At 42.6% G+C, this 22,176-nt stretch overlaps 1 protein-coding gene across 1 annotated transcript in view; it reads left to right on the top strand.

The window, feature by feature from the left end:
- The window catches only part of MYPN (myopalladin), a 109,541-nt gene that overhangs the window by 75,624 nt on the left and 11,741 nt on the right, over window positions 1-22,176 (top strand). The window contains exons 12-18 of the mRNA XM_069071497.1: window positions 2,233-2,371; window positions 8,234-8,455; window positions 10,815-10,964; window positions 12,348-12,427; window positions 15,254-15,380; window positions 17,254-17,461; window positions 19,204-19,369. Of these exons, the coding sequence (XP_068927598.1) occupies window positions 2,233-2,371; window positions 8,234-8,455; window positions 10,815-10,964; window positions 12,348-12,427; window positions 15,254-15,380; window positions 17,254-17,461; window positions 19,204-19,369 (1,092 nt within the window). The remainder of the gene's footprint in view (window positions 1-2,232; window positions 2,372-8,233; window positions 8,456-10,814; window positions 10,965-12,347; window positions 12,428-15,253; window positions 15,381-17,253; window positions 17,462-19,203; window positions 19,370-22,176) is intronic.

Below are 22,176 nucleotides of genomic sequence, written 5' to 3'. Positions count from 1 at the left end.
GATTCTCGCAGACAGAACTGGGGCTGCGGGGACGCAACCCAACCGCCCTTCCCGGGTAGAGCTCGGGGAGGCGAGCGGAGCACGTGGGAGAGCCGCGGGCTCAAACCCGATGGGGGAGGGGCCCAAGACCACCCCGCCCCAACCAGCCCCACCCCCCAGGACGGAGCCTCCTCTACGGGGAAGGAGGGCGTCCAACCACCTCGCGGGACACACGTGTTGTGAAGGAGAGCGGATTGGCTCACCTCCAGGCCTCCGCCCTTCGAGACTCTTTGCGGAAGCACAGCCTCGGCGCATGCTCTCATTGGCTGCCAAGCCCGTGGAGGCGGGCCTCTCTCCTCATTAGCCAGAACAGCCTGGCTTCGTGGGGGCGGTATCTTATCTCCCTCGGAGTGGCCCCTGAGGGCGCTCGTGGCCCAGTTTGGGCCGCCCCACCCCCCCCCCCCTCCTGCCTCTCGGGTTCTTCGCTTGCGGAGAGCTGGAGAGGAGAGAGGTCGCCCTCCAAGGGCTTTGGGACTGGGGTCGCGTGAGTTCCCAAAGCCCCGGGGTCTCGGAAAAATCTTTGTCTCTGTTCGTTATCAAGCAACCGCCTCGTGTGTGTGGAGGCCGCTAGGTGGCGCCATAGTGCACAGAGCCCTGGGCCGGAAGTCAGGAAGCCCTGAGTTCCAATGCGGCCTCCTTGGGCACTTACTCGTGCGGAGCCACCCATTTGCCTCATTTTCCACATCTGTAAAATGAACCCGAAAAGGAAATGGCAGACCCGGGTGTCCACAGGGTCCTGCATACTCCACTGTGCCGGGCCCTGTACTCAGCGCTGGGATACAGAAGGAGGCCACAAGCAGGCCCTGCCCTTAGGGCGCTAACAGTCTAACTCGGAGACTGCTAGCAAACAGAGCTATCCACAGCCTCCGTCCAGCATCCGAGGGAATCAAGCGCCCTGCGGAAGGGGGGGCGGGCCGGGGCTCCCACAGATGCCCCCAGAGTAGGAGAGCAGGAGGCCGGGCTCACGGCTTAATTCTTAGGCACCTACTGTGTGCCGGGCAGGCTCTCCCCTGGCGCACATGGTCGGGGTAGGGCTCAGTGGGTGAAAGCCGCCTCTGTGCCGGGCATCCAGAATACAGACACAAGGTTGAGATAGGCCGTGCACACTCTGTGTGTGAGATGGATCACGGACACAAGTGTGTGGGAGGTGGTGGTGGGGGGGGGGGGGGGGGGAAAACGGGGGGGGACAAGGGGGTGGTGGGGGGGAGGGGGGAAAGAGGGGGGGGGGGGGGGGGGGGGGGGGGGGGGGGGTAAGAAAGACCGCGTGGGGAAATCGTAATTCCAAGAGGTGCAGGCAAGAGGAGACTGCGTTCTGGTGCGGAATGGCCGGAGGGCAGGAGCAAAGGCGTGGGGACTAGAGATGACATTTCACGTTAGGAGACATAGCCAGGAGGCTCGTTTGGCCAGCCAAGTAGAGGATGGAGAGGGAGCTGCTTAGCAAGCCGGTTGTAGGAAGCCACTGGTTTTTATTTAAAAGGGGAAGGAAGAGGTCAGACCTGTGCTTCTGGGATGTCACTTTAGCAGTTTAATAAAGACAGTGTGAAGTATTTATATTTCATAAAGGTAGTATATATTAATTTTTTTTTAAGCAATCGGGGTTAAGTAACTTGCTCAAGGTTACATGGCCAGTTATTTCTGGGTGTGGTGCTGAGTGTCTGAGCCCAGATTCGATCCCAGGTCATCCCGACACTGGAGCCGGTGCTCTTACTCCCTAAGCAATCGGGGTTAAGTAACTTGCTCAAGGTTACACGGCCAGGTGTTTCTGGGTGGGTGCTAAGTGTCTGAGCCCGGGATTCGATCTCCAGGTCTTCTCAACACTGGAGCCGGTGCTCTTACTCGCTGTGCTACCTGGCCGCCCCTGTATATATTAAATTTAACATCAAGTCCACTACTTTGTTCTTATTCAGCCTTCTGCTTTCTATTTGAGTCACCCCAATTTTATGTAGGCCCTTCATAATAGGCCAGTATTTTTTTTTTTTTTGCTTTTTGGAGGGCAGTTGGGTTTAAGTAACTTGCCCAAGGTCACACGGCTAGGTTTTTTGTTTGTGTGTTAAGTGTATGAGGTCGGATCCGAACTCAGGTCCTCCTGACTCCAGGGCCAGCACTCTACTCACTGCACCACGTAGCCACCCCCTAGCCACCCTTTAGGCCAGTATTTTTCACTGCTACGTTAGCTGTGAATTTCTTTTGCAGGCCATCCCAGGGAGTGATCAAGAAAAATCTAAAGTCTCCTCAGCCAGTAACAGATGACCATATTCGTGAAAATAAGGCTGCAGTGATTCAGGACTTGGGAAAAAAAATGCATTTCAGTGATATCCGAGCAAGCCAGCAGGTAAGAGCATTGGCAGCCCTTCATGCCACGTGAAAGGTCAGTGTGGGCTTTGGCAACAGATTTGCGCAAAGTTGAATTTCAAGTTGAAGCTTATATTTGTCCAGTTTGTAATCAAGGAATTGTAGAGGCAGGCCCTGTTTAAGATAGCCTTTCATGGAAATTGCTTTGTGTGCTAATAAATTCTTTTTGTCTTATCTTCGAGTTTGCCTTATTGATCAGGGTGAAACCTGAACCAAAATTTCTTTTAATGTTGGAAGGAAACTTGGAGGCCATCAAGTTCATTTCCATTTTACTGATAAAGAAGCTGAGCCAAGGGAGAGAAAGTGACTTGCTCAAGATTGTACAAAGGATTAGAGCTGAATCTGCTGTTCCCTAGTCTATCGCCATTCCCCTGGGGTTCCCTGGGCCTCTCATTGTGTAACCTCTTGCCTGTGCTAGAGATATTTCTAAACGTAGGCTGGTAGGAGTAATGAGGACATCCATATTTGCTCTTTCTAGAATTCCCAGTCCACTAGAGTCACCTTGGGGTGTCCCCTTTGTCAGCCTGAAAGTTTGGTTAAAGGAGGCCGAATACATACATGTATGGAGTCATATAAAATCTGACTGCCTGAACAAAAGAATGACAAGGCTTAAAATACATTTTAGAACCATCCCAGTTCAGGGTGGCTTTGTCATTCAAATTTATGATCTCCATAAATGTTTAATCATTGTATGAGAAAGGAGTTTTCTTAGTTGAATAGGTGGTATGATAAAATAAGAGAATTGACAGTGTCAATTGAAATTATGACCCAGGATATTTGTTTTCTTTACCATTAACATGCCATAACATAGTATATGTCCAAAAAATATTAAGGTAAGAAAAAGTCCCATGACTCAAGTTAATGCCTCAGGTCAAGGGTCTCATCCTTAATGGCCATAAAGTCCTCCCCATCTGGCTTTGTTGACATAGGAAGATCTCTCTGAGTTTACTCAGAGTACAAAGAAGCTGTTGGGTCCAGGCTCTTCTTCTGGTTGGTTAGTTCAGGCCCTGGCCCTTATTGAGGTTATTAAATTGATATTAAGTGATCATTACCTTTCACTTTCTGATGTTATCTCCTAAACTATTAAGTGGTGGTATTAATACACTCCAAGATGATCATATGTGTGGGAAGCTTTTGCAATAGAATTTTCCCCTCAATCCCACAATTCCCCCCCCAAAAGTCATCAGTTTTCCTACCAGTTATTTTTACCTATTTTTATTGTCTTCTGTCTAAATAGAAGTTCTGATTCCTGCTTCTCACCTAATAACTTTGCTATGCAGAAGGAAAAATAAAATTTACATTCAATCATTTCCATAGCAACTTGCCATTTGTTCTCTTATCTTAAATGGCTTCTTTTCAAGAAACCCCAGCCCTTTTCCAGCTATTGCTGTTTAAATATCCTAGACCTAAACTGTCCTTATTCATAAATTTTAAGAGATTTTCAAGGGTGATTTTGATTTTTGCCTTGAAAGCTTGACTTTAGAACCTAATACACATAAGGGAAAGGTTCATTTTCACCATATTCCAATAGAATGAAATCTTTTTCTCAAACTCTTTAACAAGAGTTTAAGCCAAGTACTCTCTATTATTCTTTCCTTCCTTATCTTTGTAAAAATTTAATTTAATTTTTTTTCTAGTTTCTCTCTGTTTGGCCTCCTTCCTTTGTTCTTTTCATCTTTTTAAAAATTACTTTGGTGGGGCGGCCAGGTAGCACAGCGAGTAAGAGCACCGGCTCCAGTGTTGGGATGACCTGGGGATCAAATCTGGGCTCAGATACTTAGCACCACACCCAGAAATAACTGGCCGTGTAACCTTGAGCAAGTTACTTAACCCCAATTGCTTAAAAAAAAAATTCCTTTGGCGGGGCAGCTAGGTGGCACAGTCAACAGAGCATGGGCCCAGGAGTCAGGAGGACCTGAGTTCAAATGTGACTTCAGACACTTAACACTTACTAGCTGTGTGACCTTGGGCAAGTCACTTAACCCCCAAAAACCTCTCCCCCCCAAAAAAATTCCTTTGGGATATAAGTCTAGTAGTGGCATTAACTTTGGGGTATAGTTACAAGTTGGTTTCCAGAATGGCTGGACCAGTTCACAGTTCTACCAGTTGTTCATCAACATGCCTGTCTTCTCATAGCACCTCCAATATTTGTGATTTTCCTTTTTTGTCAACTTTGCCATTCTGACAAATATCAAGTAGAATTTTGGAGTTGCCTTAATTTTTATTTATTATATATAGCATGGAAATATTCCATTAGATTCATGTACCACAGTTTGCTTAACCATTTCCCAGTCAATAGGCATCTACTCTGTTTCCAACTCTTTCCTATCACAAAAAGTGTTACTATAAATATTTTGGATTTATGAGGACTCTTCTTACCAATGACCTCATTGGAGAATATGCCTAGTAGTAGGATATCTGGGTTAAAGACTCTGGGTTAAGTTCATTTTCATTTCTTTATGTATGTAATTCCAAATTGCTTTCCAAAATGGTCGTACTGATTCACAGTTCACTACCATGATGGTCTTCCAACCATCCCTCCAGCACTGACTCTCCTCATCTTTTGTTGCCTTTGCCAGTTTGCAAGGTGTGGGCCTCAGGGTTGTTTTTGTAGTTGTTAATAGCTTGCATTTCTTTTTTGGGGAACTGTTCATATACTTTGACCACTTATTTATTGGGGATCGGTTTTTAATCATATATGTACGTGTATATATATATGTAACACATATACACATGTATTATGTCATATGGTATACATTTTTGGTTATATATGGATTTTTTTTCATATAATACATATAAGCATGTATTTTGTAATATGTCAGTACTTTAAATGGGCTCTGCCCAGGAGTGGAATGGGTTGCCTCAAGAAGCAGTGAGTTCTCCCTCCCTGGAGGTCTTGAAGTGGAAGCTGGAGGTTATTTGTCAGGCATATTGTAGTGGAGATGCCTTTCACTTCTGCTTTGGATTACAGAGACTCCCTCCAACTCAAAAGTCCTATAGTTCTTCTTGTGCCCTTTTTGCTTATACTCACAATGAACATTTCAAGAAGAGATGGCCAACGGTTTCATGAAATGACATTTCTTACTGCCTTCTGGATCAACATGAAACCAATCTATTAGTTACTTTTTCCAAGGAGAATCTGTGCATTATGCTGCAGTTTATTCTGGTTTCATTTAGAGCAAGAATGCGAGTACTAATACAGTTCAGTAACTACGGTACTTTGCCAACTTTTTGACCTTAAGGCAAGGATCTCATATTTGGGATATCTCTAATCCCAAATTAAATTAATGTTTATAGGTAGCTTAAATTTTTTGTAATACTTAACATCCTCCGCCACCTTTTTTTACTACTTTCCATCCTCATAGAAATGAATGGAACTGCACAGACTAAAGGCCATTTTGAATTACTTTATGAATTGACATAGACATTCATCACCCACTGGCCAACTGTAGCAGCAAGCACCCCAAGCGCGTCCTCAGGGTTTGCTGCCCATACAGGTTCTTGGATCTGCTTTGTTAAAGGAAAGCAACTCAAAATGGGTTAACAAGCTTACTTTAATCAGTCAGACATATATCGTTTACCTTGTTCAGGGGAAAAAGGTCAGCACCCCAAACTTCAAAATATACAGACAGAATTATCAAGACATTAACAGATCAAGTAGACAGCTTTCCAAACTGTCCAACCATTACATCCATACCCAGTCAACATCTGGGTTTCCACATCTGGGTTTTTCAAAGCCAGGGGACTCTCAAAAACGGCTTCCCAGAATTCTGATAAAATCACAGAACACTTCTCAAAGTGAGTCCCAAAACGAAGCTACACATCAGGGCTTATATAGCCTTCTCCTGGCTCAGAGAATGTCACAACCTTATTGACTCACTGGCCAATCAAGAAGTATCTACTGAAAAACAAGCCTCCCACCCCAGGCTTCAGGTGCACTTTAGCATAGGGACAGGGAAGATCTTCCAAATTTGCATTCCCGTTACACCAACCTCCTGGTGGGAAGCCTCTCCATACTAAGTTAGACTGATCCTCAAAGAGCAGGCACGGTCTTTTGTTAGGACTGTACTCAAAGTATGGCAAAGCTGTAAAGAACTCAGGATCACATCACAGTTCCTTATAAAATCCAGGGGTATTTCAGTTTATAGGACAGCTAGGTGGTGCAGTGAGAGAGTGCTGGGCCTGGAGTCAGGAAGACTCATCTTCCTGAATTCATATCTGGCCTTGGACCCTTACTAGCTGTATGACCCTGGGCAAGTCACTTAACCCTGTGTGCCTCAGTTCTTTATCAATAAAATGAGCTGAAGAAGGAAATGGCATACCACTCCAGTATCTCTACCAAGAAAACCCCAAATGGGGTCATAAAGAATCAGTCACAACTGAACTACCAAATGTTTTAATTTGTTCTTTGGAATATTTAACAGTTTCTCCATTAAAATCCAGATTAATATAAACTATTAGGTTAATGAAGGGTATTTTTAGTGATCAGTTTATTGACTTGAAGCCTGGAGGGGGATTCCCTCTCCCTCTTAATAGACCCTGTCTCTAGGTTCATTCAGACCAGGTTCAGTCCTGGGGTAGCCAGTATCCTAAAACTGAGGATTAGGTTTTTCTCCCACTCTCTAGCTCACTGTTCACCTATCATTCCAAGAGTAGGGGAAAATGTCGTAATCAGAGCTTAATTTTGGTCCATGTCTAGGACCTCCCCCAAAAGAACTTAACTAAGTCTTTTCTAGAAAGGTATTTAATATACAAAGTGGATCAGGTATAGGACAGCTATTCTACCACAAAAGAGATATGTAAACACAAAAGACTTACAAGTGTACATTGACAAATACTTAAAATAGTATTCAGTAAGCCATCATTACATTTATAGTCTTCTGGGAGGCTGACACCCCAGATATTCAAAGACGAAATAGTTTGTAGGACTGACGAACAGACCCCCCTCATCTCAGCCCTGCACTATCCAAAAAGTACAAACCCCTTTAATAAAAGGATTAGTTCTACAAAACTTGGACTCAGTTAAAAGGCCACACTTGAGGACCTAGAAGGCCACAGGTTCCTCACCCCTGTAAGAGCTCCCAGCCTCTCAGCCTAGTCCCCTTCCTAACTTCTGTATTACTTTTGAGGGGACCGGGATCCTCCCAGGCACCTCGGCCCTTCCCCTTGGTAGCATGCTCAACCTTTCACTCACCCCCACCCCATAGCCAATCTGTTTTTTGAATTCTGTTGCTTTTCTACCTTCATAACATCTCTCACATGTATCCCCTTCTCTCCTCTGACACTGCAGCCCCCTGGTACATTGAGGGGATGGGAAGAGAGGGGAGGAGAAGGGAGTTCAGTTTTGGACATGTTGAATTTGAGAACTCTATGGGACGTCCAGTTGGAGATATTTAACAGGCAATTGGAGATGGGTATTTAAGAACACTTCATGAAGTTTAAGAACATAGTATTCCTCTGAAATTGGGGTTTTATTCACATAGTAATGATGATTTTATTTTACCTTCACTCCACCCCACCCCCCAATCCCTCTATATAGCTCTAATCTCATCAGGGCTTCACATCTTAAAAGCTAAAGTCAGCTGAGTGGATTGAGTGCTGCTGAGAACCCTTCACAGTGGCCTTCCAACATGACTCCTGAGGGTTCAAAGTAAAGAGCAGGCCTGGGATTCCCATGAAATTGTAGTCGTTAACTTGGATTTTCTTAAATCTTCATTCACAGTAACATTGACATAAGGATGTAGCATCTTCAGTACATATATCTTTAAATCATGCTGATAGGCAGTTTCCTTCATGTTCAGGGAAGAATCTTCAGATTGAAACCAATTTGATGTTTTCCCAGGAGTACAAGATTTCAAGCTTTGAGCAGAGGCTAATGAATGAAATAGAGTTCCGTTTAGAACGTACCCCTGTGGACGAATCTGATGATGAAATCCAACATGATGAGATCCCTTCAGGCAAATGCATTGCCCCCATCTTTGACAAGAGACTCAAGCACTTCCGGGTCACCGAAGGCTCTCCAGTGACATTCACCTGCAAAATTGTTGGAATACCTGTTCCAAAGGTAAGGGAGTGCCAGTCATTCATTGGAGAGAAGCCTTGCCTCCTGAAGCTTATAAACAGCCAGACTCTGAAAATGAGGGTGGAATAATAGGGCATTCACCGTGGGGTGAGTGTGCACTTAGAGAAATATGACAAAAAAAGAGCCAGGTGATCAACAAGTATTTATAAAGAACCTACATGGTGAGGACACTGGTGAGTACTGGGAGACAGACACATTCACATCCGAGTGGATACCAGGAGAGGGGGTGGGGGCCCTAGAGGATCAAGAGATGCCTTGTGAAGGTGGCACTCGAACGGAAACCTCAAGGATTCCAAAAAGCAGAGGTGAGAAGGAAAGGTGTCTAAGCAGGGGCTACAGCCAATACAAAGTATGAAGACAGGAAAGTCTGAGGGACAGGAAGAAGGTCAGTTTTTCCTGACCAAAGAGTGCACGAAGGAGAGAATGTGTAGTTATAAAGATAAGTTGAGCCAAAGAGACTTTCTGTGTAATTCCAGAGATGATAGCCCCTGGAATTTACTGGTTATAGGAGGGATATGGTCAGAACTGCACCTTAAGAAAATCATTTTGGCAGCTGAGTGGAGGATGGGTTGGAGTGAGGAGAGACTTGGAGGGAGGGAGGCCCACCAGAAGACAATTGTGGCATTCCCAATTTGAGGCCCACACCAGGGTGGCGGGAGAAACCACTTGACAAGAGATTGTCAATTTGTCAGTGGGGTCAGTGTGGTGAGAGTACAGGGGCAGGACTGAGGGTGGCACCAGTTGCAAGCCTGACTCACTAGGAATATGGTGGTATCCTTAAGAGTACTAGGGAAGTTGGGAAGGGGGATGGGAGGGACGGGTTTGAGGGAAAGATAATGAGGGTTATTTAAATTAAATATTAAATATTTATTATATGTGTGTGTGTATATACACATATACAAATTATATATGTGTAAAAGTTGCTAGGTGGCACAATAGTGTTATACCTGGAGTCAGAAAGACAGAGTTAAAATCCAGCTTCAGACACTTACTAGCTATGTGACCTTGAGCAAGTCAGTTAGCCTCTGTATGACTTAGTTTTCTCATCTGTAAAAGGGGTTGATATCGGGCTCAAAAAAGACAATGCTTGTAAAGCACTTCGGACATGTTGGGCTTGAGATACTAATAGGACGTCCAACATGAGATGTCCCAAAGGTGGCTGCTAATGCGGGACTGTAGCTCAGGAGACAGATTATGGCTGTATATCTAGACACAGGAATCATCTACATAGTGATGGTAATTGAATGCATGAGAGCTAATGAAATCACCAAATGAGGTGATATAGAGAAAGGAGAGAGGAAATACAGCCCAAGGGACATCTACAGTTAGTGATTATAGAAAGGGAAAAGAAATATAGGCTGATAGGTAGAGGATCTCCTTAGCCAATAAGATCTTGGGATGTTTTTTTTAAAGTGGAACAAACTTAACTATATGTATAGACAGAAGGGAAAGAATCAGTCATAGGGAGAGAATGGAATTTAAAGAAGTGGGAGGGATGCTTGTGGGAACAGTGTGCTGGAGAAGAAAGAGTGTGGGGTCAGAGGCACATGTAAAGCCTTCCCCCTTTGCAGGAGAACGAGAGTTAAGGGTGGAATTTGGGATGATATCATGGGCTTAGGAAATGACATCTCTTTTCTCAGTAAAGTATGAGAAAGAGGTCATTACCTGAGAGAGCAGGAGAAGGAGAAACATGGGGAATTTGAGGAGACAAGAGAACATCTAGAAGAGCCGCTGTGAGGCATGGGATAGAAAATAAGTTTGGATTGCTGTCCAGCAGAGAAGGCCCAGTTGGGATTAGACAACATAAATTTTCAGTGATCCCAGCAGCTTAAATGTATGACTTTGCCAGGTTCCATTCATCATTAGGATCATTACATGAACAATAAATCACATTTATGTAGCAGTTTCCATTTGCAAAACATTTACACATGTAACCTCATTTGAACCATACAACAACCCTATCAGGTGTGAGGTATCCCCATTTTACATAGTAAACACCTAGTATTCAGAGATTATATAATTCACTCCAAGTCCCACAACTTGTAAGGGTTCAGGAAAGGTTTAGCATTCAAGTCTAACTCCATCTCTAGCTCTCAGTCCTTTATGCTACACTGACAAGCTCATTGGGTTGGAAATTCTGTTTCCAGTATTATGTTTATATTACAAAACTGACATATTTTAAGTGTTTGACTTTTTATCAAATCCATGTTCTGTACACTTTTGTAAAGAGATTGACCATTTCTGTAGAGATAATGATTGCCCCCACTTAAGGTCCTTCATCTTGCCTTACTTATCCTCCCCAGGCATCAAAGACTGTGTTCTTTATTATCTTTCTCTTCAGGTTTATTGGTTTAAGGATGGAAAACAAATTTCTAAAAAAGATGAACATTGCAAGATGAAGAGAATGGGGGATGGGACATGTTCTCTGCACATTGACTCAACCACCAGTGATGACGATGGAAACTACACAATCATGGCTGCCAACCCACAGGTAGAGACTTTGGAACAGTTCTTCAACTCCTAAAGCACAGTTGGGTACTTTGAGTCCCATCTAATATATAGAGAGAAAGGCAACAATTCATTTTGAAGGAAACATTCAAAACTAATTAGTTACGCAGAACTAATTAGAAAATGAAGGTGAAACATGTGGCTTCAAGAGAATAGTGAAAGACCCTTTGTCATTACAATATCAGCTCTCCATCAGCCTCCCCAGGGAGCCACGAGCAAGCTGCTCACCACGTGTACTTTTGTTTCCCTCATTTGGCCCTGACAACAACACTATGAAGTAAATACTACACACATACATAATGCATATAGAGAAGGTATATATATATATATATATATATAATATAACATTACACATTTTGTGTATATGTTATGTATAAGTATATATTCTATATTGTTATATATAAACATATAATGATACATGTGTATGTAATTATTATTATTTTACAGATGAGGAAACTGAGGTTCAGAGAAGAATAAATGGTTTATCCATGGTTATACAACTAGTAGGCATCAGAAGGAAGATTCAAACTTAGGTCCCTCTTAATTGCAAGTTCCATGCTTTTTCCAACACATCCTGTTGCTTTTCTTTCTATTGTTTTTTGGGGTTTTTTTTGCTTTTTGGAGGGCAGTTGGGGTTGTGACTTGCCCAAGGTCACATGGTTAGTTTTTGTGTTAAGTGTGAGGCTGTATCCAAGCCCAGCTCCTCCTTACTCCAGGGCTGGTGCTGTATTCACTGTGCCACCTAGCCGCCCCTTTCCTTTCTATTGTTATTTATTTACTGTTTTCCCTCTAGGCTAGTTGGATAAAATGTTGGATGTGCCAGTTCTTTGAGTTAATTGAGGAAAAATTCCATAAAACAATGATCATAATGATATATTTGTTTTTACTCTTCAAAGAATAAACTATTTGGCCAGAATAACTGAAATTCTACTAGATTATATGGCAACAATTTAATGATCTTATAGTTGTTCAACTGTTATTAAAAGAAGAAATGTAGAAAGGCTACAAAATAGTGTTCTCATGTTGTTTCAAGATTTGACCTGTGTATTTCTTCAGGTTGTAATCTGTTTTAAACAGAGAAGCAATATATAGACAGGGAAGGCCAAGAACCTGGCCATGCCCTATCTGATATCCATAATGTGGGTGGCTGGATAATGCCAGTTACCAGTATTTAATTGTATCTGTTTCCAGAGATAAAAATGGAGACCATGTTGGGAATAGCTCTTAATAAGTATATTGCAGCATTTTCATTTCCCAAAACAATTCATGAAATCTAAACTAAATAGCCCCAAACCTTATAGAAAACAACCCAGTACAAGACAGCCCTAATTTTAGTTGGTGTGCTCATTCATTCTCTCTTTCTTAGGGGAGAATCAGCTGTTCTGGCCATTTGATGGTACAGACTCTGCCCTTGCGTGGCCGACTTACACCAACTCATTCTCACAGGTATGCAAAATGGTCACGCCATAACTCACATATACCCCTCTTTGTAAAACATTAGAACTCGTTTTTAATGGGATGCTTTTGTAGCACTAAGTAATACACACATGAATATAAAATTTTCCCTTTTGGCTGACTCATCTTCAGAACAAGAGACAACAAAACATTGTAATCACTGGTTATAGGACCCCAGGTTTAACATTCAGGGTCACTGTTTTGCTCACTCACATAGCATGTGCACTGTTAGTGCCTGAGAAGAGCAATAAGTTTGCCTCTTTTTATGAAGATGATTGAAGTCAAAAGGCTGGAGCCTGGCTTCCTCCAGAGTCTGTTGGTCCCACAAAATTACAGCAGAACATTCCACAGTTGAGGACACAGAGTGAATGAACGTGACTTATCAGAGAAACAAAAATAGTGACCCGCATTTGAGATATTCACATACTGCATGTTAGCACCCTTGCAACTATACCTTTGCAAAAAGGACAGCTTTTACTGTTGGTTTGTTCTCTCCATTTTAAGTTTATGAACGATTTTATATTTTAAAATGACCTGTCATAATTTATAGGCATAGCTAATTTAATTACTCACTGGGCCCAGAAAGTACAGCTGCCTTGTCCCAGGTAGTAAACAGGGCTTCTCCTTTGGCTCTCATTTTGAGATTTGGGTTTAATGCTGAATTATTTATTTATTTGTTTATTTTGAACAAGCACAACTGTTGAAAGCCAGAGCTAAGAGAGAGATGGCATTTAACCCAGAGTGACTTCAGAGCAGAGGAGCCAGAGGCTGGTTTATCTAGTGACAGATCTCTTAAGATCGCCCTGTTGCTTCATTGGTGACACACTTAGCACTTTGTCTGTGATCCTAACCCCATATCAGGTTTTTCTCTTCTGTGTTTATAATCCAGCACAGTAAACGAGCCCTGCTGAGCCCCATAGCAAACCTCTTAGGGTGCCTGCATAGTTAAAGTACTTGCATGTCATCCATGGGAGTACTCCTTCCAGTAACTGGGACCATAGAGCATTCCTTTGTCCTTGGGGGCTAACCTTCTGGGGAGGAGTCTTCAGACTTCCTGGGCTGATCCTACAATAACATATGCATTGTGCAGATACACACACACAGACACACACACACACACCAGGGCCACCTGTTAACATTTGTCAATCCTTTGATGGACTGTGGTCTCATCCTCATAGGATGCCTTTAGCCAGCACAGATTCAAACCCAAGCGCATGGTGTCATTCTCTGCTTTCTTATCTATGTCTTTCCATAGGTCCTCTGTAAAGAGTCTCTCCACCCATGGAAGACTTATTCTAGGTCTTTGTTGTTTCAGAATACTGGAGCCCATTCATCTCTTGTCTCTCACTCTTACTGCATGAATAACTCACCTCCTTTCCCAGCTAATATTTCTCCCACAAGCTACCACTGGTGGCATGTACTTCAGTATGATTATGTCCAATATGTATCTTTCTGCTTTTCTTTGGAAAATCTGCATGTTATAAGCTGGACAACATGCATGCTTCATCTATTTGACTCTTCCTGTTTGGATCTCTAAACCAAACCCTTGAGTGCCTATAGGTTTCATTTCAGAGGCCCTAGAGTGTTGTAGGACTTAATACAATGATCACAATGTCATCTGCAAATATGAGTGAGCTGTGAGTCAGTTAAAAATATGTTAGAATAGGTTGGAAAGTTATTTTTGATGCCTGAGCCCTGAAAATAATAATAAATGATGATGATGATGGCTAAAAAGGAAAAAGGGGATTGATACAAGTTCTCAGAACACATAAATAGGTTAAAAACTTACTGAAATACTTTTGGAACATACTTCACCTAACTAAGCAATAGTAAAGGCTGACAGTTAATTAATGTGATGGATTTGTCAATTTGTCAAGTGGTTAACTTCCATCTGGAGGCAATGAAAAAGCCAGGATCCAAGACTGAAGACAAAAGAACTTCCATGGCCAGCATACATCAGAGCTCAACCAAGATGTCAACCTTGAAGCTTTGAACAAATGTCTTGTTCAGGCAGATATTTAAAAATAAAATCCTAGTGGTTTATGATGGCAATTTGGGATTAGTCATCAGCACCAAAAATTCTAGTTGGGTTATCTTTAAGGGGACTGAACCTGTTAATAAATGCCAATTATGGAAGAAAAGGTTAGAAAATTGTGGCACATACTGAAAATTTAGCAAGACGTGACACGGTGGCCAGAATTTTACTTCAGAAGTTCATTATCTTTTATAAACTCATATAATAGTCTTTATCTTACAAATACAAATAGCAAAATATCCTTAAAATTCAACAAATACACTGTCCTGGAACTGGAGTCTTATCATAGACAAAACTTGACCAATCACCTCTACACACTATTGATCCATAAAAATTTAAGAACGATATTTTTAATAGGTATTCCTATGACAAATACTCATAATCTTCAAGCTTCATGGAATGCGAAGCTTTCAAAATGAGAACGAGTGGAAGAAATCAAAACCATGCAGGAAGCAAAAAAGGTGCCCACTGTCCCCATCATCCTATTTGCCATTGGCACTGTCCTAAAGATGCGCAAAGCAAGTCCACAGAGGATGAGGTGCCCCCCACACCTAATTTAGCAAGGAAAAGTAGTCATGTTATCAATCTTTCATTAATCCACATAACGTTAAATATAAAAGAATAGGAGCAGGAGGCTGACTTGTGTACAGCCTGTTTTTATCTGAACTCCCTCAAAAGGACGTGAAGATAAGACAGTAACAACGATAACAAAGCTGGAGCTTCTATCATTTAAGATTTACGTCATTCTTTCTGTCCATAACTGATGGTGTGTTGGATTGCAGGGGGAGAGCCCGGATGCAAGAAAGAGACAAGGAACCTTTACAGGAACGATTTTTCAGGCCCCATTTCCTTCAGGCTCCTGGTGACATGGTTGCTCATGAGGGACGGCTCTGTAGACTGGACTGTAAGGTAAGCTGCATGTTCCTGTTCTTTGATCTAACCCTAGGGAGGGGAGAGGTACCATTTCTGTCTTTCCTTCAAATACTTCCAGGAAATGTATCTGACTACACACAGAATTTAACACTGGACCTCTTCATCCCCTTGGTGGATTATGAGCCACATCACCTACCCTGTCTGTGGGTGTTTCTCAAAGTTCTGTCATGGTCCCTCTTCTCTCCCTTGATGGGCTTTCTCTTGGCAACCCCATTAACTCCCACAGGTGTAATTTTCAACACTATGAAGATTATGATTCCCAGCCTACTATTGGGAATCTACAAGCACGATGATTCCCGATCCACTTCTTTAGCCTGTCTCTCCCCCGAGCTTCATACCTGCATCACCAATTGCCTATTGCAATTTCATACCAGATGTTGTGGAAACATCTTAAACTCAAGGTGTCTAATACTGATTTCATTATCCTCTCCCCCAAATCCTCCCCTTTTCAAAGTGTCCTCCCAGTTTCTCAGGTTTGTAGTCTAGGCCTTATCCTCCTTTCCATTCTCCCTCCTAGCAAATCCCCAACAACTTGCCATACCTACCCTCACAACATCTCTTGTACCTTACCCCTTCTCTCCATTGGCATGGCTACCAACTTAGGTCAGGCATTCATCAGCTCTCACCTAGATTATTTCAGGAGATTCCTAATTGATCTCCCTTCCTCAAGTATCTTATCATTTCATTCCACGTCATACACTAGACACTGCTGTTAGTCATTTTCCTTAAGCCCAGATCTGACCAGGTGACTCAGCCAACTCCTCTTACCTCTAGAATAAAACAGTCTTTCCTCTAGTTTACCCTTTAAACCCCTACACAACCTGGCCCCATCCTACCTTTCTAGCTCCATTGGGCATCAAGTCGTCTCTCACAGACTTCTCTGTTCTCCTAACTCACAACACTCCCACTCCCTCTCTCCTGACTTCTGCTTCATATCATCCTCTCTCTTTCTTTAAGACACAGCTCAGACACCATCTTCCACATGAAGCCTCTCCTGACCCCCGCCCCACCCCAGCCGATAATTCCCTCCTCCCAAACATAGACTTGGTGTAACAGAACAGCAGTGCCAAGACCCCCAAAGAGGGCAAAAGGACACGTGTGCAAAAACATTAGCAGCAGTGCTTTTCATAGTGACTCCAGACTGGAAACTAAAGTAATGGGATACTAACATACCGTAAGAAATGATGAAAGGCTTGAATTCAGAGAAACCTGGAAGACTTGTCTGATCTAATGCTGACTGAACCGAAGAGAGCCAAGGAGCACCTCAAAAAGTGACAACACTGTAATGACAAATGGCTTTGAGAGACGCAGGAACTCTGATCCATGCAGTGACTGGCCACACTTTTAGGGGGCTAATGATGAAACGTGCTATTCACTGACTGAGAGGGGAGGGTCATCAGAGGCTGATTGAGACATACATATTTGAAGGAATTAACTTTCCTTGACTGTGCATATTTGTTATAAGGATTTCTTTTCTTCTTAAATGGAGGAAGTAAGAGGAAAAAAATAAATGCTTATTAAATTTTAAAATATTTTAAATGAAGTTAAGATTTTTAAAAAGTGAGTGAGAAAGAATTCATCTGGGATCTTGGAGATGTGTGATGCAGCCCCTGCATTGTCACTTTGGGTAAGTTGCTTCACTTTTCTAGCCCTGTTTCCTCTTCATAAAATGAGGAGATCACTAGATGATCTCTAAGGTCCCTTTCCTCTCAGAAATTGCATGGTTCTATGACTGATGAATTAATGAATTCAACTAATTGAATTGAAGCTAGGTAGGGCAGTGGATAAAGAGATTGAGCCACCTGATAAATTAGCTGTCATTGGCCTCAGCTGTCCCCTTGTTTGTTAGGTGAGTGGCTTACCACCCCCAGAACTGATGTGGTTGCTCAACGGCCAGCCGGTACTGCCAGACAGCACCCACAAGATGCTGATTAGAGAGACTGGAGTCCACTCTTTGCTTATTGATCCTCTTACCCAGAAGGATGCCGGGACCTACACATGTGTCGCTACCAACAAAACAGGACAGAATTCATTCAGTCTAGAGCTCACCGTAGTGGGTAAGCTTTGTTGCTGAGATGATTCATCTCATTTCCAGGGTATTCACCAGGGCTAATTCTCTAGATCCCCTTGACCTCTGCCCCGTGAGGCCTAAGTTCAGCCACTCCTTAACTCTATATCAAGCCAGTAGTGAAGGCTGTGTTCCCAACTCTCCTCGCTTGTCTCTGGAAGTGAGCTAAAAGCCTTGTGTCTCACATGGTGTTGGTATTAAACAAATAGATATGGAATGAGTAAAGTGCAACCTGATACCCCTTTTTGAGATGGGTGGGCAGGGACTCTCATTTACCCTGCTTCAGATGAACCGGCCAAGTGAGTCACACTGAAGACAGAATGAGCCCTTGGATCAATATCACAGCCAGAATGAGCTCTTGTACTTCCTTATTCCCGGGCCCAAGTATCTTCCTACTTTCTCCAGGACAGTAGTTCTCAAACTTTTTTGTCTCAGGAACCCTTTATGCTCTGAAAAACTATCAAGATAACAAAGAGCTTTTGTTTATGTGGATTCTATCAATATTATGTATTAGATTATTAATTATTATTATTAATATATTAGAAATTAAAATGAGCACATTTTAAAAATATCAATTCAAAAACAATTACAAAATTATTACATGTTAATAAAAATATCTCTTTACTAAGAGTAACAGTATTTTCCAAAACCAAAAATTTATTGAGAAATGGAATTGTTTTACATAATTTCACAAATCTCTTTAAAATCTGGCTTAATAGAAAACTGCAGAATTCTTGTATCTGCAGATAATGTCTTAGGATTATCATGAAAATAGTTTTAACTTCGCTGACCCCCTGAAAGGTCTGGAGGACCCCTAGAGGTCCATGGAACGTACCTTGAGAACCACTGCTCTAGGAAATGCCATCATTAGGGAGAAGAGAACGGTTTTGGAGTTCAAGCTCATCTCTTCTTTTTCTATTTGGTGTCCTAGAAATTAGTAGCTGGAAAGGAGGACCCCAGTACCCTCCCCACATCTGCCTTGTGTTACTTGGCTAAAAATTTAACTGCCTGACCAAGGAACTGGTCTGCCTTGCCAAGAGCATTCATTCAGGAAACAGTTTTGTGCTTTAAAAAATAAGAAACTCCCTCAGGAAAGAAGTTCAAGTGAAAAGTGGCAGCTTTGCTTTTAGTTGATATGGTTTCTCAAAATCTAGTGTTGAGCGATAAAAGAAATGGGAGCTGGGTGGTGTGGTAGTGCACAGAGCGCTGGGCCTGGTGTCAGGAAGACTCATCTCCCAGGCTCAGATCTGGCCTCAGGCACTTACTAGATGTGTGAGCCTGCTTGCCTCAGTTTCCTCATCTGTAGAAGGAAATGGCAACGCACTCCTGGATCTTTGCCAAGAAAACCCCAAATGGGTCATGAGGAGTCTTGAAGAAGCTTAGTGAGGGAAGGGACCGAGGGCCTCATAGCCCCCTAGTACATTCCCTTGGTGTGGCAGAGAGAATAATACCTGTTGGATGAACATCTAATAATTCCTTGGTGTTGCTTCTTTTTTTTTCCTCATAGAAGGTACAGTTAATTGAGCAAGAGTGAGATTCCCCCATTCTTTATTTTTTAACACATTTTCATGTGTATCAAAGCAAGACTTCCTTATTATAGATGTACAAAGTGCCAGAGGAATGGCCTGGGTGTGGGGCAGGGGGAGAGGGTGTTCAGAGGAATACGCATCCATCCATTGACAAAAACATCGTGGTGCTCATTTGTCACAAAACTCTCCTTTTCTTGTCTAGCCAAAGAAGTGAAGAAAGCGCCAGTGTTCCTAGAGAAACTACAAAACAGCGGTGTGCCTGAAGGCCATCCTGTCCGACTGGAATGCCGAGTGGTAGGCATGCCACCCCCTGTGTTCTACTGGAAGAAAGACAACGAGACCCTCCCATTCAGCAGAGAAAGGATCAGGTAGTGCACAGTAATAATTTTGTAATGACCTCTTAGACTGAGGAGGCTGGTTGTGCCTTCAGAGTGAGCCCATTTTGACTGTTTTCTCTAATACAAATCCCATTCATTTGGTTGCCTTTGACAGTCTCTCCTTACTGCTACTACTCAGAATGTCATTGTGCTGCTTAAGAAACCTTAGAGGCTAGGTGGGATACATAGGGTAGAATTGTGTTCAGTCTGTTAAATGTCCGAGTAAGAGTTTGTAAATACAGTACTTATGATCCTCACTTTTCACTGCTTGACTTGTTTGCCACTGCCTAATAGGACATCCAGAGGGCATTAGGACTAGGACTATTAAGGCCTTAGGACTGAAAGTGACCTTAGCAGTCATTTGGTCCAATCCCTCATTTGAACAGAGAAGAAAACTTAGACCCCGAGACATAAAGCAATAGCTTCAGCAAACACCTTGACTTCACCTCTCACATGGTTCCTCAATGGTTCACCAATGTCCCAACAGACGTAAGCAACAGCTTGTGAGTCTTCAGAGTGTAGCTAGCACGTGTGCAGTCAGGAAAGCATGGACACCTGTTTACATATTGTGTATGTATATCCATATGTATATGGTTAAGATCACTTCCACCCCAACTTCCAGGAAGGGTGGAGGCAACTTGGCACAGCTTTTATATTTTAATGACATAAATTGTACATATGATAGAAATGGTATGTCAGTAACATTAGAAAGCACATTTATTAAAGATTTTGGAAACACCTGATTTCAACATAACCACACTCCTTTTGAGAGAGTACACAGTCCTGCCATCTAAATCTTTGGAATATGCAGTACATTGCTGCTTCCTAGCTCTAAGTTCTACTAAAACAGATGGTTTGGTCAGACATTTTTAATATGTGACTATTTTTAAAAATTCAGTGGTACCTAATCAAGTGAAAAAATAACCAATTGCCCTGTGTCTACCAATATGCTTCTCTGGGAAAATGTAACTGGGACAGTGTTGCTGTCTGTGTATGACTGTACCATGCACCACTTGTGGAAAAAAAGATGGTAGAAACACTGGACTCGCCTTTTCACAAACTTCTTGGGGCATCTGTGCAGCTGCTGGCCCTCGAAGTACTATATGCTTCAAGCCTCTAGGCTTCTTCATTGCTCAGCTGCTTTCAGTAAGAAATTTAATTTCTCTGAGATGCATCTTTTTGGTAAGGAGTAATGAATCTTCTTAGAGCCATAGCAGACAATATACTTTCTTCAACAGGTCTTTTTTCATCTGTTCAGAGTCCAAAATAAGAATTAATTTCGCACAAGGGGTCAGTGTAGTTGTCCTAAAGATAGGCAAACTTGTTTTTAAATGTCATTTGTCAATTGTTTGTATCACGTCCACAATCCTAAATGATTAAATCTTAGGTAGTGCAGACTTGCTATGTGAACCAATGCCAGCCACCTTCATACATAGCCTATACTTAAAAGTATCTTATGAAAACCTTTCTTTGCAATGAGTAATCAATAAAATCCTCAGGAACTTTGTTAGACACTAAACAGAATAAAATGCAAATTTTTTTAAAAAGAGTCTAAACCGATTTTCTCCCCACTACGCTCTTCTACTCATTGGAAGTGCCCTGATATGTGCCTCTTGCCAATGATTTGCTTGTAATAGGCACTGGGTAAATTATTTTGTGAATAAATGAATACATGCATATATGCATCCATGCATATGTGCTTCCTGGGCTCAACAACCTTATTTCTTGACTCTTCCAGCCCTTAGCCACGAGGGGGGGACAGGGGAGCAAGAAAAGCAGAAGGTACCTTCTCCAAGGTTCCAAAGCCCACGTGGGAATGAGCAGACTGTGGACCCCAAGAGTTGACCAAAAGTATTTTCTTCACAGAAGCAGGATTTGACCTTTAGAACCAACAGCTTTTAAGATATTTTCAGATTTTGCCATCTTAGAATTGGATAAAATAAAAACAAAATTGCTTTTATTATTAAAACTAAAGAGAACTGGAAAGGACCTGATTTGTGCTACAGGAAACACAGTAAACTAGGTTAGAGAAAGCACATATAAATTGACCTATCTTTGCCCTTCTTAATCTTTCCAGCTCCAGAACCAAAATGTGGTTTTGTTAGAGAAAATTGTGTGGCTCAAATCAGTGCTTGTAGGAAAGGCTCCCTGCCCTGCTGGGGAATCCCAGGGGAGGACAGTACTTGCAGGACTGGGAGAGACAAGATGGGCCATGGTTACTGGAGCTGCATGTAGTCAGCTTCTCTATACGCACCGTGCCGTGAGAAAATGTCCCTTCTCAGAAGAAAGTATGTCCTTAAAAAATGTTATGTACTTTCTCTATTTTAGAATTGTAGTGATAGAATTCTGGCAGGTCTCCTCCGCCCTGTGAGTGGCACCTAAGTGAAGCCAGTTTGAAGCCAGTGGGTAGAACTGGTCACCTGGGCTAGGAAAATCTTGATCTGTCTGCCACCTCTGTCCTGCACATGAGCTAAGAGCTGGATGTTCCCTTCAGTCAGGAAACAGCTTTGGTGGGCAGACCCAGCCAAGGAAAATGAATGAGCTTTGGCACAGAGACAAGGAATGTGCTTCAGGCCCTTAGGAGGAGCTGGCAGGATGCAGACAGATTCCAGGAGAAGAAATAAGGTATCCATCAATGGGGTTTTGGCAGGCTAGGTACAACGGGTAGAGAAGTTAAGCCTCTCCAAAGGAGAGAACCAAGCCGTCACCAGCTAATGAATAGGCTTTCAAAATAACCAGATAGCTTGGAGAAAAAGAGGCAAGGAAGGGGCAAAGAGAGGAATTCTATGGCCTGGCCC

This window comes from Petaurus breviceps, unplaced genomic scaffold (assembly GCF_028583685.1).
Source record: "Petaurus breviceps papuanus isolate PSGF00001 unplaced genomic scaffold, PetGlider_PUasm1.0 90825, whole genome shotgun sequence".
Lineage (NCBI taxonomy): Eukaryota > Metazoa > Chordata > Mammalia > Diprotodontia > Petauridae > Petaurus > Petaurus breviceps.
The sequence above is the reverse complement of the archived record's forward strand: the minus strand, read 5'-3'. Positions and strand labels throughout refer to the sequence as shown.